This window comes from Barbatula barbatula (assembly GCF_947034865.1).
Source record: "Barbatula barbatula genome assembly, chromosome: 1".
Taxonomy (NCBI): Eukaryota; Metazoa; Chordata; class Actinopteri; order Cypriniformes; family Nemacheilidae; genus Barbatula; species Barbatula barbatula.
The window spans coordinates 17,771,412-17,788,595 of record NC_136766.1 but is presented as its reverse complement, the minus strand read 5'-3'; the positions used below and the strand labels follow the sequence as shown (position 1 = coordinate 17,788,595).

The following is a 17,184-nucleotide window of genomic DNA, read 5'->3' as shown; positions in this document are numbered from 1 at the left end:
TAACACAAACTCATCCAAAATTGTTCCTTGAGGAATTCAATAGCTAAGCCAGAGTGTTCCAGAGCTGCAGATGTGCTCATTCCCTGACAGTAGCAGTATAGGACAAGCTGGACATCACTGGCATTCCCATTGCAGAATCCTCTCCCTCTCACTGACTGATTTTTCTCCCAGAGTGGAGCACAGACCTCAGTTCTAGTATTTTCTGAATTACAACCCTATAAGGCCCACTAAGATGGCATTAGCAGGGGGTTTATTGGCCAGTCGCTTTATCACTCTTAAGAGTTTAAATTTGAGTTTGAGTCATGTAGTGTCTACAGTGTTGGCCTGAATGATGAGTTGTACAGATAATTTCCACCTAGTCATGTGATACATGTTTTCTGCTTAATGCATCTGCCTGTCTATGTAGAAAAATATGTCTGTCTGTCAGTCACATGCAGCTGTTGTGGTTTTTGTGCAAGCAATACAAAAAAGGGGCAAATTAAGTTTGTATACCCTATCTAATCCATCCCTTTTTTATTCATTCATTCCCTTTGAAATGAGAAAAGCTAAATTTGAAAGAGTGTCACTGCAGCTTTGTAAGCTCCCTGAATCAAAGATCTAACCGATTGATTTTCTAGAGTTGCCAGTTTCAGGACAAAATAGGCATATAGACAAAATTATAAACATTTTTTCTTTCTTTACAAATGAGGAAATTTGTCAAAATTATCATTTAACCAAATAAAATAATACTGCAAAGACTTTAATAATCCCACTGTTCACACTTTGTGAAGTCCATGCTAGCTTTTGTGTCTTGTTAATAGACACAGAAACAGAACAAAATATTTAAATGCGACATTTCCCCTTTTCATTAAATAATTTACAATGGATTTTAACTAAGTGACATTTTTAAATCCAACAAAAAAATCTAGAAAGACTTTTGTTGTTGGGATGAAGGATGTTGCTGCCATCTACTGGATCACTACCTACATTGCGTACAGTGATTCCGTTCAATAAAAACAGTCCAACATTATTACAGTATTAGTACAGTAAGTACAACCGACTTCTAACGAAATATTATAAAACAAACACAAGATTATTTTTATTTTTGTTTTCAATGCTTCACTGTGACATATTAAAATATGTATTTTGTTATTTTTAACATTGAGACTTTTATTCTGAAACAATAGGTGTATATAAGGGTTTTCCCGGATGTAGGTGCGTCGGTCCTCTCTGATGTCTGGCATGCTGAAAATACTGGAGCTAGTGCCGTTTATTTATTGTGAAACGTTTTTAAATTAGTATGTTTTACAAGTCTGTATTGATCACATGTATCGGCTGCTTTTAAAACAATCGACAGAGGGTCAGATTCTGCGCTTAGTGGAATAAGATGTGATTTGTTAGCAGATGATGCTCAGTAACCATATTCAGACTCGTTTAGCTGACAGCGACCCTGTGGCTATGTCGTCCTACCATAACGTTGTTTTTCAATCAGTTTTACATTATTTGTTGGTCTACCACATCTAGATGACGTTCACTTATTAATTGGCTTAATGTGTGATGTGAGACTGGTTACTGATCCACCTCTAGGGTTCTCAGTCTACCGTTGGTTAACAGATGTTTGTATTGTGTTTAAGTGAGAGTTAGCCCCAGAGGTCGTTTGCAGAATGAAGTGTCAGGTTAGCGGAGGTTTTTCTGGAAAGAATAGGCAGTATAGGTAATGTTTGCAGAAATGTGCTGTGGATCTAGATGCGGAGGAACAGCACAAAGTACAGTCATCAATACATGAACAGGTGAGTTGAGCTAGCTAAATAATATAAAATAAAATGATGTTATTTATATGAATCTTGCATGCATGTCATGATTTAAAAATCATAACTATTCAAACCTGATTTGTTTGAATATTTTAATGATAGGAGTAGAGAAAGAAGGCTCCCTTCACATGGATGTCTGCAGTAAGAACTCAAACCGCACAGCCCCTGTGAGCGAAGGGGAACCCAGGCGAGCCGATGTGCCTCTGTGCTCTCGCACCAATGGTTGGAGCTGGCCCCCACACCCCTTCCAGCTGCTGGCCTGGCTGCTTTATTTATACTTTGCTGTAACTGGCTTTGGTGTGTTTGTGCCTTTGTTACCCACACACTGGATCCCAGCTGGATATATTGTATCCTTATTGTGTAGTTGTGGCCTAAGCGCTGGTCAGTCCTTTGAAAACTTTGTGGTATTCTGTGGTGTTTAACTATTATGACCGGTAACTTAGGATGTTTTTTTTGTTTAACCTATTATGGCTATTAGTAAATCTTTAACTCCGAGCTCAGTGTACAGGGATCACATTTGTCAGTCACCTGTTCATGCACCTGATGGCCGTCTCTATCGACCCTGCAGACTACAACGTCAGAGCTAAGAGTTACAAGGGACCCCTGCCCGTGTTCGACCGCACCAAGCATGCTCATGTCATTGAGAACTGTCACTGCTACCTCTGTGAAGTGGATGTGTAAGTACAGACAGATGCTTTTGTCTGTTTATCTATTGTTGTGACTGCATGACATACAAGAAAGTGACATGACATCAACAAAGAGAAACTCCAACCAGGTCCAACCTGCTTTCTCAGTCCTGTCTCCCTGGCCTATGCAACATGGATATTTGCACAGGACAACAATGTTGTCTAGGGCGACCCAGAGGGCCACCCCCAAACACAGCTCTCTGTCACAACTTGTATCTTTTCCACTTCAAAAGCAGATCTTTTTTCTCCACAGCCTGTCAATTATCAATTCCCTGTAACTTTCTTTTTCCAGGGGCCCTAAATCAAAACATTGCAGTGCGTGTAATAAGTGTGTGGCGAGCTTTGACCACCACTGCAGATGGTTGAACAATTGTGTGGGAAGCAGAAACTACTGGTGAGTCATTTTGACTTCCTCTGTTTTTTGGTCATTGTGTTGGTCTGACTGTCACCACCTGCTGTTTCTGTGGACGGCAGTTGCTAGAGAGTATGGCTGCTTTAATATTATGGGTGTAATGTATTGTAGCCAATTTGTTGCCATGAAAAATGAAGTGTTTATGTGACATTGATGGTAATATCTTATTATGAAGTGGTAAAGCGAATAGGTGGTCAAGTGCAGTTGCATAGCATTGTAAGTAAACAGTCACACATTTACGGAGTTTTATTTGCTGCAGCGAATCAGTTGTTTGTCCAACCTTATGAGGCATATGACATTTTCATTAAATGAAAACATTTGTATCAAAAGATGATGCCACAGGCAGGGTGAATATTGTCTGAATGAAGTGCTGTATAGCTGATGTAACGCCTCGTATATGAAAAATATATAGGTTATTAGGAAGTCTGGTAACATTTGACTGAAAATATTAACTGACATCATCAAATGACATTTACTGTAAATCATATTCTCTCAATAAATGTCTTATTTCTCTTTATCCTGACAGGCTATTTCTCAACAGTGTGATTTCCGCTCTTCTTGGGATTGTTTTAGTTGTAGTTATTGCCAGTTTTGTCTTCATAGAGTTCTTTTTGGACCCATCAAAACTCCGATCCGACAAGCACTTTCAACAGGGTAAATGACACATTCTACACACACCAGCGCATGTCCAGTCTGTCCGCTGCTTCACTTATCTCCGTCTCTTTCTGTAGTAAAGAATGAGTCTGTGGTGTGGTTTGTCTTTCTGCCTGTGGCTCCGGTCACCACGGCAGGTCCAGCCATCCCTGCTCTGGCAGGACTGACCATTGCTGTGGGACTATTATCTGCGCTTTTGCTTGGCCACCTACTCTGCTTCCACATATACCTCAGTAAGTACACTTATGTAGAGCAGGTTTGTTTAAATATTTTATATATATTACTGAATGCTTTAAAAAGGAATTTGCTAAATCTTGAAAATGTTTGTAATATGTACATATATATTAAATGCTGTCTCATTTGTTAGTCGCTTTGCGATACAAGCATCAGCCAGTATCCAAAGTGACCTACAAATGAGAGAGCATATTGATATCTTTTGAATGAGCTAACATTAAGTACAGTTTAGAAGCGATGTTTCATAGTAGGACTTGAGGTGAGGTTAGAGAATGAAGATGAAGATTTGCCTTATTAATATGTACAAACAGAATTAGATTGAAGAAAACCTGACAGGTGGGGTTATTAGATTTTAACTTGGTAAAAGAATGGTTTCATACCAATAAGCTTACATTGAATAAGAAGAAGTCTCGCTGTATGATTTTTGGCTCACAACGATGTACTTATTTGCCTTTTGATTTGAATATTACTTTTGATGATGGCTTACCTCTGGAGTTTGTTGAGTCTTTTAAATATCATGGTGTTTGGATTGACCATCATCTTACTTTTAAACCACACATTGATTATATTGTTAATTGAACATGTTGTTGTTTGCACTTACTGTATCAATCAATTTATTGTCTTGCTTACCAAATTAGGAAACGAATTGATTCACAGGTATTATTGCCTCTTATTGATTATGCTGATATTGTCAATCAAAATACTCAGATATGATACCTATCTGAGGCCTCTTAATGTGTTTTAGAACTCCTTATGTAGATTTTTTTGGATTGGATTAAATTTATTGTCATTACACACATACAGTGCAACGAAATGTATTTGCTTTAAGGTGTCCATATTGTACACATCATTTCCATATGTATAAAAAATTATTTAAATGTGTTCATTATATGTGTCCTTGGTATTTGAAACAGTTCTTGACCCCGTATCGATCTTCTTATTCATTTAGACATGTGCAATTTCCTTTATTGGTACCTAGAATAACTAGTGAAGCAGGGCGTAGGTCATTTCAGCATAAAGCTTCCATTGATTGGAATAATCTTCCTCAGTTTTTGAGATCAGTATCTTCTCTAAAAAAAAACAGGGCTAGCCTAAAACAATATAAACTTTTTCCTCTTTTTTTTATTAATTTTATTTTGTTTATGATATTGTTAAAAGTATGCTGTGGGAGTGGGGGAAAGTGTTTTTGTGTTGAATATTTTGTTTAACATGTTTGTATGTATCTTGGGCCCACATACAAACTTTTGTTTTATGTTTAAAGGACTTGAAAATCAGATGTAAGAAATAGAAATAGAAATTTGATTTAAATTACTGCAGGCTTTGTTATACTCAGTCAGTCATGATTTTGATGAACTGCACCTCATCATGAGCCACAAGGGGGCATTGAGAGGAAGTAAAGACACGGTAGAGGTAGATGTTCCCAGTCTGCTGCAGAGTTATTTCAGACAAAATATCTCCAAAGTATTTATTAACATGGCATGTTTCAAGATGTTTCGGAATATTGAAAAACGATATAGTTACCTGTATTAATATTGTACTCTATATGAATGGTGTATACATTTTAAATTAGAATTTAATTTCAGACTTTCTGTCCGTTTTCTTCACAGTGTGGAACCGACTTAGTACATATGAGTATATTGTGCGACAGCGCCATCGAGATGAGGTCGGCGATTCCAGAAAAAACCCTTTGGAAAATGAATCTGCCCTTCCAAAGGCGAATATTATCAAGGTACAATCCACACAAACATGTGCTTAGCACAGCTAAAATTAGTAACACACAACAGCAGTTTGTTTGCTTTTGTTTGTTTTTGTTAAGTTTAACTTGTTACTTTTATGAATGACTAAAAATGAATAAAAAAGGTTTTGAGCTGATGTTTGCCTGTGTTTTATTAATGTTTTGCATACTTTTTTGAGATACACATATATGACCCTAGATGAAAATATTATTAAAACCTCTTATGGGTACATTTTTCAAAATTTAGATTGTTACATCACCTGAAAGCCGAATAAACAAGTTTTCTATTTATGTATGGTTTGTTAGGATCGGACAATATCTGGCGTAGATGCAACTGTTAAAAAATCTGCAAGTGTTGCCTGCATTGCCAGTGTGGCTAGCTCATGGCAACCTAGTTGTTTTAACAACCAGGTTGTTGAAACAACATAGTGTGGGTACAAAATCATCTGTGCAGTTGCTTCTCAGAGCAATTAACACATTCCCAGGAAAACCTCTCCACCAGCCTGCTGCCAAATCCTCACAGGGGCGGCACATTGAGCTCACATTGAGCAATGGGAAATGAGCACACACCATGAGTTCACTTCCTACCACAGAACACAAGGTGTGTGTTCTAGAGACTATAAAAGGACCATTGGTGATGGACTTTAAATATAAAGCTGTAAGCAGGCGTAACAATAACATTGCTTTTAAACACAACCACCCAATAGCCAAAATCAAAATGTGGATTAGCTTTGAATGTAAGCTATTTTGTGAGATGTGAAGCTTACAGTGGTGAAACCAGTGGTAATTGTTTAACGGTCAGAGGAGCATGCAATTTTTCAAGATTCTTTCATACGTGTACAGGTTGAGACTTCTTAAATGTAATTTGACCCCAGTGGTACACCTCATGAAAGGACGTGTGTATGCGACTTCACTCTTCTTAAAGAACAGTTTCAGGGTTTTACCTAGCTCAAATGAGGTGGAGGTGGTGCCATCCTGATCTTGTACATATGAGTAGGCCTACCATATAAACCATTAACCAAAATCGATGAAAAGGACAATTATTAAGTTATATCAAACCTCAAATGTATCCAACCAACAGAAACGTTGCTTAAAATCAAATATAAGCTTTTTGTCATTTCAACTAACATTTCACCCTACAATAGCCAACTGAATTCGCCAGTTTTACTAAACGACCAAGGCTCCTTCTCATCCTGCGTTCTCTTGTGGTTCACTTGTGGCTTTTAATTATTCTCTGTTCTCTGTTATATTCGCTAGTGACTGAATCGTTTTAACTGTTCAACAAATCTGTTCAAATGAGTCATTAGTTTGTGAGTCGTTCTGATCAAAATTGCGTTCATACTGGCGAACTGACTGTGTACAGTATAACGTTGATTCAGGGAGCCAACTGCACAGCTTAAAACATAACAGCATGATGTACAGCAGGTTAATTTAAGGAAACTCCAAGATATTGAACGTGCTTGGATGCAAAAGAAACAATATTATTAATATCAATAATCTATGCACACTTAATTACTTGCACTATTGTCTAGTCTAAATTATTATCTGCTCATATCCACCTGTACATTAATGTTCATAGTGTTAATGTTCATAGTATATAGTCATCTGTATATATTGTTCATAGTACACACCTACTGTCATATTTTCATAGAACATACCTACTGTAACTTTTTTTCATAACTGTATAATATTTTCTCAATATTGTATTCTGTATTTATTCTAACTGTATATCCTGCACTTGCTAATTGCACTTCTGGTTAGACCTAAACTACATTTCGTTACACTGTACTTGTATATGTGTAATGACAATAAAGTTGAATCTAATCTAAATATTCACCTGAACACTCGTGAAATACGGCTCCTAATAGCTCCTGCACTGCGACTCTTATATAATATAACGAATGATTATGAAACAGTGCCTCTGTTGTGGCGTTATGCCGCAGCTTCAGTTAAAATCAGTCTGATGAATGCATGCTATTTGTTTTTCATCGAAGACAACCAACATCATTTGGCCAGAGTCTGAGGCGGCCGCATCCATTTTATAATGCAGAGAAACCCTGTGTTTGCTTTGGCTCGCTACACAGATGGTTGTGTTGGGCAGGGCGGCCATCTCACTAATCATACATATCACCACATACTGTACACGTGTACCACAAGTACCCCACACACCCAGAAGACACAAAGACTTGCACGCACATACTCTCAGATTTTGTTCTCAAAACGACAAAAAATACAATCGTTTACATACGCTCTTTGCAAATAGTTGTTTATTGGATGGTTGGAAAAAATTAGGTTTAGAAAAGACGTAAAATATAGCGCAGTGAAAGTCCTGAGAAGGTGGATGAAAGCCATGGTCAATCACTTTGACTCGTTCAAAGCTTCTGTTAATAGAAATACTCATAAAAACTCATTTTTTTTAATATTCTGTTTGACTTGTGATATGTACTAGTCAGATTCTCACAAAATTAGATAATAATGTACCTTTGTGCTTGTCTGTCTCTCATTGCTTTTGTTTGATTGCTTTGCTGCAGCAACAGGTCAGTTACACTGGAACATTAGGCTACACCAACCCAGAGATGGAGGTAGAAGATCCCACTGCCATAAGCTCGCAAGGATCAGCGTAAGTCCTGCTAGACCAGTGACGTAATGGGATTGACATGTTCTGATTGACAAGTTCACCCAAAACTAGAAATTCTCTATTCTTCATCATTTAGTAACCCTTTTGTTGTTTAAAACCTGCATATGACTCTTCTTTGCAAAACAAAAGAAAATATTTTAAAATGGTCTCCAAATTTTTGTGTCCAAACAATGAAAGTTAGTGGGTGCCCATGTTGTTTAGTTACCAACGATCTTCAAAACATCAGATTTCTCGTTCAAAAGGATAAAGTAAGTCTAACAGGTTTATAATGACATATAAAACATATTTTTGGGTGTCCCTAATTGAATAGAGTATTTTGGGATGCCTTACATTAACTGCATTTAATGGTACAGTAATTTAACTGCTAATTAAATGGCTCATTTTATAAAAACTGGACACCATCCCAAGATACCTCTTTTTTCACATGCTACTCAAACTGCATCTTAACAACTCTTACAGTATAGTTTCAATCTTCTTTATCTGTCTTTTAGTAGCCTGAACCAATGAACTACAATCAGTAGAGATCATAATGAGATCATAAGTGGGTGAAATACATGAAATCTGATTAGTTTTTTATTTATTTACAGTAAGTATAGTATTATGTCTAAGTTAATACTGTGAGAGATCAGCTTAAAGGGTAGAAGCAAATCTTTTATGAGCTAGCGTTCTTTTTATAGAGTCTTTGTCAGGCATTGCATAGCCTCATATATTCAATTGTTCTTTTTCTTTAACTTTAAGGCTTGTAATTTGACCAGTTATTCAGAAACAGTTATTGGAGTCTGGTTTGCCCAGGTGTCCTATTGCATAACAAAGCATCAGGCAGAATTCACTGTAACTTCATAATGCCAATTACAAAGAAGGCTTTCACAATGTTGCCATAGTGACTGTTTTCTAAACAGAATGTTCTGAATTCTTTCCCATGAATCTATTGACAGTGCAGCTTGAAAGATATTTTCAGTGCTACTAGTGACGTTTCCAGGTTTATTAAACAGTGATGATCTGACTGTGAAACTGCTGTAATCCAGTTTTATGCATTATATTGACATAGATGGTTTTAATGGAATGTGTCTAAAAGGTTCAGTGAAGTCCATCCCATACTTATTCTATTACTATATGAAGCTACAGCTCTGTAGGATAAGAGGGTTTATTCACTATAGAATTTGAATGTTAGAGGTTGTGATTGTAAAGCCTAACATTTACACTGTCACTTATCCTTATGTTCAGTGAGGTGAATATTTGATATGGTCCTGTGCAAACCACAATCATTGTGTGTGGCACAAAGAGTAAAGTGATTCAGAGGAAGACAGAAAAGGGACTTACGTTTTGGGAGTGTCAGTTGTCAAATGAGATCATCATAAGGATACATCTAAAAAGAGGTGTGGATATGTGGTTGCATGTGGACGTAAGCCAACAGTGGCCTGAACAGTAGCTTAAATTCCTCTCTGATGCCTCTTATGTGACCGATAAGCAGTTATGGGTGGGTGATGGGCAGTACAACAAGAAATTTTGCATTTGCTCCACCCCTTGTGTGTCTAATAAATATTTTAAACAATTCAGATTTATATTTTTATGCCTTCTGCCAGAAAGTCTGGATTACTCTGTTTTGGGACATACTGGACTGTATTATGTAATACAGCCTTTTTTTCTCAGTTACACAGATTTTCAGTGTCTGTAATGTAAAAAAGAACTTTATTATATATTTTGGGTGTCTGTTTGCAGGCGTTATGGCAATGGCAGGGTCAGAGGCTCATCTGAACAAATGGGTGAAGAAGATCTCCTTCCTGCTGGCCTACACTCCAAAACATCACCTTGCCCACACAAACACACACAGGTGCAACACAGTAGCACACACACCAGCACTCACACTAACTACACCTAAAATAGGTTTATATCAATATCATTTTCAGGGTTTAAATATACAACTTATTGTTGATCTGTTGTGTTTAGCTTTATACTTTGACAGATGTTTACTACTTATTTTTACTCCTCTGTAAGCCTCGATAAGTGGTTAAATTTTCTCATGTATTTGCCTAGAAAAAAAAGAAGGTGCGCAAACTTGCAGCCGAGATGAGCAGTGACAGGTCCACTGACACCAGCGCCACCAGAGGCATACCAAAAACTTCTGCTGAGCAGGGTAAGACATTTCAAACAGTGTATTTATCAGATTGTCTGTATTTTGCTTTAGTCTTATGCCGGGGCCTCACCAAAATATTTTTTTAAACCTTATAAGAGTTTCAAACTGTGAGAGGCCACAAACAGGAGGACAAAAATCCTAGATGCATTCGTCTTGCTCCTATAATGTGTGGTGCGCCATGATGTGATGAAGAAAGCACACCACACAGGACCACATTTTCAAACCGATTCCTGACTGTGAACACAGAAATTCTCTCAAATTATCTCGAGATTTCAGAATAAGCTTTTTATTGTTTCACTTAAGATTTTGTTATTTATATACATGTTCAAGATAAACAACAGCACAGCAGTAGCAACTTCTTTATTGCCTTCACAGTAATTAAAAATCAATATTAATACCGTATTGTAAATAGCTGATGACATTATCACCTGAAAGAGTCTACTGGCTCCACTAGCTCCACTGGACCTATTTTTTTCTGTACCTTAAAGCATCAGCACACTCTTAATTCAACCACTACCGTCACTGGCACACAGCATGTTTTTTTATTGATATTATTCATAATTGCAATGATAGTGTTTGTTATGCTTTTGACAGAAAATGTACAGAATGAAGAAAAGGGTTTGTTGAAGTGATAACTATGGTTGTTATACTTCTTTCGGCTAGCTTTCTAAATTGGGTATTGTTTTGTTCCATCACGTTGAATATTTCGGGCGGCTCTGATGTTCTTACGATCAGACCAAAGGAAAATCTTATAAAATTATCTTTAGAGCCATTAAAGATCATTGGAACTTTACCTAGGATTGTCAGAAGGGTAGAAATCGGCCCGATTAATTTGTGGTGAGGCCCCGGCATGAAGAGTAAGTGGTAAATTGTAAAAATCAGACCATAAGACCATAATTACCTGGTAAAGAAAAGTATTTTCTTTTCGTGATTCGTGATTTTGTTTATACCGCACTCAATGTAGAGATAAAATAAAAATAGTTGCACTTGCTGTGTAAGAACTTTTTTCAAATGTTTGAAGTACAGTACGTGTCAGTTTTCTTAGCCTCTTTCCCCACAATTTCAGATGTTTTTGAGTATTGTGTGTAGTTTCCCATCATGTTGGTGTTAAAATGTAATTGCTTCTTATGCCATTGTCACACTAGACTTGAGCATGCGACATCTGTTCAGACAGTGCTGCAAAAATGGGCCAGAGCGATTCCTCCATCTTTAAACTTTCTGTACCAAGAGGTCATGTTTGATCTTCTATTGGTCTAACGCATTCACATGACGCGAATTCGCAGGTCAGAGTTCACCAAACGTGAACTTTGCTATGCAGCGAAATAAGAAATATATAGTGTCATTGTTTAAAAGGTCACCTTTGTGATCTGTGTCTGTACATTTGTGTCCTTGCTTTACACAATTAGAGTCCTCTGTAGCTGCCACCACCGTGTCATCCTCAATTGGTCAACGCTTACCCTTCCCAGCATATCCCCCACGGACCTCTCTCCCCCCTCTTGCGCCTGTACAGGCATCTGGCCCCCCAGCTGAGTATCATTCTGACTCTGCAGAGTCTCTGGAGGAAATTCCTGTAGCAATGGCTCGGCTCGGCAGTGCCGCCCAGGCGGGGGCTCCAGCCGCTATCTACACATCTGCCTCTACAGCTTCTGCCGCCACCTACCCCTCTTCCCTCCAGTGCACTTTGCCTCCCTTGGTTGTTGGGCAGCCTCTACCCTCCCCTCAGCCCAGGACCAAGAGGAAGGTGATAACTCATAAAGCTTCAGAGCAGAGATTTGAGATGGTATGCCATAATGCATCTGTGTTTACAAGTCGAGAGAGCAGGGAAGGTGCTGTGCCTCAAGAAGGCACCAACGCAGTAGAAGGTCACAAAATGGCGAAAAGGAAACGAACGGGTAAAAAGAGAAGTGTGGAAGATTCTAAGGTCAGCTCGAGATTGGGAACCCCACTGGCATAGCTACTACTACACTACAGAGATGCAGTGGTTCTAGTCAGGGCTTGTTTTTCTTGTTTCTGTATCAGAACACTCCAGTTGGTTTTGAAGAGGATTGCATAGACTTGTGCGGCACTGAATGCTGATGCAATCTATGCAAGAAACACTGAATGTCAACGAAGAAGCTGGATGCCTGGATCCAAACACCTCTGAGTAAAGACATTTCTGAACCTTTTCCTGCATGGTCAAAACAACTAGGTTGCCCTTTGTTGATGACATTCACTCTTAACTCTTCAAAACGTTGCTGAAGACATGTATCATAGTGGGCTATTAAAGGTCTGATCTGGGATCAGAATTATATATACTGAAATAGTCTGAGGTTATCAGAAGTGAAGTCATGAACATTGATGCAGAATCGAGTAATGAATCCCAATCCTAGGCTTAATTCCAGTACATTTCACTATGACTTAATGTAGCAGTGCACAATTCATTTTAATGCATTTCACACCTTTTATTTATTTTAAATGTAAATTGCCAAAGTTTTACATTTACAGTAGTTTTTTACAGTATTTGTGTAATATCCGAAAGTTTCCTATTTTTTTAATTCGTATTTTTGTTTCTGTTATTGGTATTATGTTTGTTTGTTTTTCATTTTCAATAAGCTTTTCTATGTCTCATTGTTTGAATTAGGTCCATGTATAACTTTTGGAATGTGTTCTCTAGTACATAGTACAGAGTGTACTTGTAGTTATATTTGAACAATACAATCATTATGTTTTCTGTTATTATAACCATAATACTTCAACAAATCAATGTTGCATATTTCGCAGTGCTGCAAATTTTTGACACGTTGACTGATCCTTCTCACATGCTGTTTACACAACCCTGTCACACTTTTTCAGTCTGTTAGTTTTGATGAGATCATTGATGGTTTTAACTGTGATGTATAAAACTGCTGTAATGCAAAATGATGAGGAGGGGGAAGCAATATATAAATATGGTTTAATGTTATTTAACAATAACCAGAATTTCAGTAAATTTTTGTATACAATTATTTTTCTTATTTTCATTTAGACATTATGTTCAATCTGAAGAACGAGTGTTTTCTTTTTAAATATTTGTCTCCCTTCAATAAATATTTGCACTGTAGAAAACGTATACAATATACAACAGTTTTTATTTCTCATTGAAGGGATGAGATTGGGAGCAAATAGATAATTTGTTCTTAAAGGGATAGTTAACCCGAAAATGAAAATTCTGTCATGAATTGGCATGCATCCTCAAGTTAGCAACAGATGTCTGGGGTTTTTGGGTGGAGTATCCCTTTAAAGGGGTATTTTACCCAAAATCGTTTCATCATTTATTTATCCCATTTATTTAAACTTGTAATGCGATATATATATATATATATATATATATTCAAAATGTTTGTGTCCATACAATGCAGATTTAATGTTGTTTGGTTTCCAACATTCTTTAAAATATCTTATTTTTGTTCAGCATTGCATTGTGGGTTAAAATATGGTTAATATCAATAGAGGCTTTTATTGAAAATATGCACACAGGATTGGAAAAGAGGAATTTACATTTTTATTTCAATTATTCGATTCCAAACCTTTCGAATTCAATTCCAGAATTGGAATTGAGTTTTGATTCCCAGCCCTAATGGTAACATGCCATTCTTTTAACTAAAAAAATATTTTATTTATATCATATTTTTAATGTTCCACGTTACTTGTGTACACCCTGACACATTCCAGAAAGTAACTCCAGTGGTAAAGTTAGTCACATGACCTTTATACTCTTTGGCACATCACAGTGTCCATAGCAACGCTTGGACAACACAAACAGATCACAACACAACTGTAGCTCAGTTGAAAAATGATATAAATCCTGTTGATTACATAAATCCACTATTCACAATGTATAGCTGTAGACAGTCAGGCTTGCATGTCACCCAAACACCTGCTCTAGCCAAGGCTTATCTGTTAAGAAGACTAGTATTCCCTGGCAGGTCAGAGATCCTTTAGACAAGATCACAACTACAGAAGGTGAAAGCAGACAAAGTAAAAAAAGGAGAAAGAAGTATTTTTCTTCATTGTAGGCCATGTGTGTGTCTAACCAAGTAGCTGTATTTACCAACAATAAGCCTATTATATAATTTGCATGTGTGCTTGTGATTTTCTTTGTTTAGAGAATGTGACTATTGTCTTGGTTTGAAAATAGCACTGGCCTTTTGGATTCTGTCCAGCAGTATAAAATCAATCCAACTCTCCATTCTCTTCTGTTTTTAAATAAGGATCATGTTCCACCCTACAACTAATATCAAACTACTATATAACCTTGCTGTCTGTTCTTCTGTTAAAAATCGTACAAATCTTTTTCATAGGTATATAAAAGATTTATAGAAATGTTACAAGCCTTTAAAAGATCTAGTGTTTTAAAGTTTGATTTTCTTTCCTAAAATCATACAGTTTTTTTATTCAACTTTCTTTTCTTGTCATACTTCCACCACAGTCCTTTTCCCCTGCTGTTTTGAAACCCATGTGACCAATTTTGCAATATTAAGTGTACTCAGTGTAACCATAGCATCAGAACGTTATAACATCGTAACACTGTCAGTCAAAGTTCCTCTGGTGAGGAGAGGCATGCCGTAGAACATGTGACAGGACTCAGAGTGACAGCAGTAGCATTACTGATAGAAACCTTTTGGCTGGAGTCTGAGGGACATTGCACGCAATCGAATCAGCAGAGATAACTGCAAAAGCTCAGTTTTCACAATCCATTTATAATGCAGTCCTAGCATTGTTGGAGGTAAAGCTTTACAGGCTGCACTGTACATCATAAGCAAACAAAGGATCTACTGTATTATGCCTTGCATTATGACCACTCATGAATTAACAATAACAATTTTGTAGACACATACTTTAACATTTTATAGGCTACAATCCTTAATTCAATTTCTTGCAAAACCCTGTTACATTTAGTTCTAAATTAAATAAATCAAACACATTCATTACTCAGAATGAACTCTAAGTCTAAGGAGATGCCATGGGTTATATCCACCTCTAGGGTCTTTTTAATCAAGATGTATGTTATTTCACTGACTTCATCATATTAAAGAAGAAAGAACAAAAAAGTAAACAAAAGCTGAAACCAGATAAGTCAAAAGATCTAAACCAGATTCAAACCAGTATGTCCATTTCCAAGTACTGCTGCACGTATCTTAAACGGCCAGCGTTTGCTCTAAACATATTGACGTAATTAAATAGGAGTAAATAAATAATACACAATAATCTTTGCATGCGTCTGAGGCAGGCATGATGAATAAAGAGTGATTAAAAAACGAAGTGTGTGTTTTTGTGTCACTTATCAATGTCTCTCAGTATGTTTCATTCATTTCCAATTATGATCTCATCTATAGTCCCATGCAAAAAAACCTAAGAAAATAAGCCATGCTTACAGCAACGGTCTCCGTGACAACGGTTAAAACAAGGCTGAATTATGAAGTGATTGTTTGATGCCATGTGCTTGACCCTCGAGCGTCTCCCCCGCATTTGTCTGTTTCTCCCTCCACCCGCACACATTAGGTCACAGCATTGTTGTGGACACCAGTGATCATTGTTGGATAACTTTAGACCGACCCAGTGCAAAAATTAGGACCCTTAATGACTGAAGTGACTTGAGACTAGTGGACGGAAGATTCGTTCCATCACATATCAAACACGTAAAGACACGTGCAAAAACACAAAGGCCCCAGCTCCAGACCTTTTGTTCTCAGGTGCACATCTGTTTCCTGTTGGCTGTGTGCAACTTTAAATGAGCTGAACATGAAGAGCCATTAAAGAAAAGCAGCAAGTTAAGCGAATGTGAAGAAAATAAGAGAAAAGGAAGCCCAGGCAATATGGTATTTTGGACGGAAGCAGCCGACAATCTTCCATCTCCTGACCACTTCCTCGCGCCCACGTTGATTCAAGCCATGACAGAATAATGATGATGAAATATTCCAGATTGATGATGTATAGCTCATTGAAACCATATCTGATTGTGCTGCCTCAAAATGCCTCAGAAAGTGCAAATGAAAGCAACGTTTTAATTAATTTTGTTATAAACTACAGTTTATATAAAAACAACGAGGTGATAAAGAACAAGATGTAAATTGGATGTTATAGTGCAGACTGCTTGTGGCATTTTTAAATGACTGATGAGTTGAAATGTAAGTGTTTGGCATGTTTACCTTGTAAACGTCACGTTATAGTAAAAACAACACAATTAACTTCCTGCATGCGGTTTTGCAGTTTGATAGTTCGATAAGTTTGGATCACAACAGAGTGTTTCCATGGCAATGCACAACGCCTACACCTGTTTAATGTGTCAATCATCTAAAGGTCATACATTCTTACTTGCTGCAAGCTTTGTGCACTTTTTGTTATTCAAACATAAAAAGGTTTGTTAATTGAGCTCAAGTGTGTCTCTTAGGTTGAACTTCATTTTCTTACAGAAAGAAATAACCCAAACTCGTGTGTTTCCATATTAATGGTAATGCGTATAACAGAGCCTTCACTGAGATTTGTTTCAGTTCAGGATGCGAGAGTTTATTGGCCAGCCATTTCAAGTTCAAGTTGTGGATGAACTCTTGTTCCCAAAGTTTGAGCTACTAATTTAATATGACGTGTCACAGTGGCTGAAGCTCAGTTCAAGTATTAAGACATGACCTTTTATGTATCTATAAGCAAAACACTTCCCAGGTTATTTAGTTACTTTCTTTGGGAGAAAACAATTAATTACTTACCATCAGTGGCATAACTTTGTTTTGAAAAGTGGTGGGGACAGAGCTGACAAAAACAATACTCTAATAAATTGTTTCTGTAATAAATCGTTGGGAATATTTAACAAATAAAGCGGGCTGTCCGTCCATTGGCTACTCCGCTTTTTGACTCCAGCTCTCATGGTATCTGGTTCCCAAACTGT

At 37.2% G+C, this 17,184-nt stretch overlaps 1 protein-coding gene across 1 annotated transcript; it reads left to right on the top strand.

Moving 5' to 3' along the window:
* Window positions 1-1,168: 1,168 nt before the first annotated feature.
* zdhhc1 (zDHHC palmitoyltransferase 1) lies at window positions 1,169-13,398 on the top strand. Its single transcript, XM_079458998.1, has 11 exons — window positions 1,169-1,769; window positions 1,893-2,137; window positions 2,292-2,467; window positions 2,769-2,870; window positions 3,415-3,542; window positions 3,620-3,775; window positions 5,384-5,505; window positions 8,043-8,131; window positions 9,869-9,980; window positions 10,184-10,283; window positions 11,690-13,398. The coding sequence occupies exons 2-11, from the start codon at window positions 1,919-1,921 to the stop codon at window positions 12,235-12,237; spliced, it is 1,752 nt and encodes a 583-aa protein (XP_079315124.1). The 5' UTR covers window positions 1,169-1,769; window positions 1,893-1,918; the 3' UTR covers window positions 12,238-13,398.
* The last annotated feature ends 3,786 nt before the right edge of the window (window positions 13,399-17,184 follow it).

Coding starts and splice junctions, on each gene's coding strand:
- zdhhc1 (XM_079458998.1), top strand. CDS start 1,919: ATGGATGTCTGCAGTAAGAACTCAAACCGCACAGCCCCTGTGAGCGAA. Junction 2,468..2,768: donor TACCTCTGTGAAGTGGATGT/GTAAGTACAGAC, acceptor TTCTTTTTCCAG/GGGCCCTAAATCAAAACATT. Junction 10,284..11,689: donor AAAAACTTCTGCTGAGCAGG/GTAAGACATTTC, acceptor TTACACAATTAG/AGTCCTCTGTAGCTGCCACC.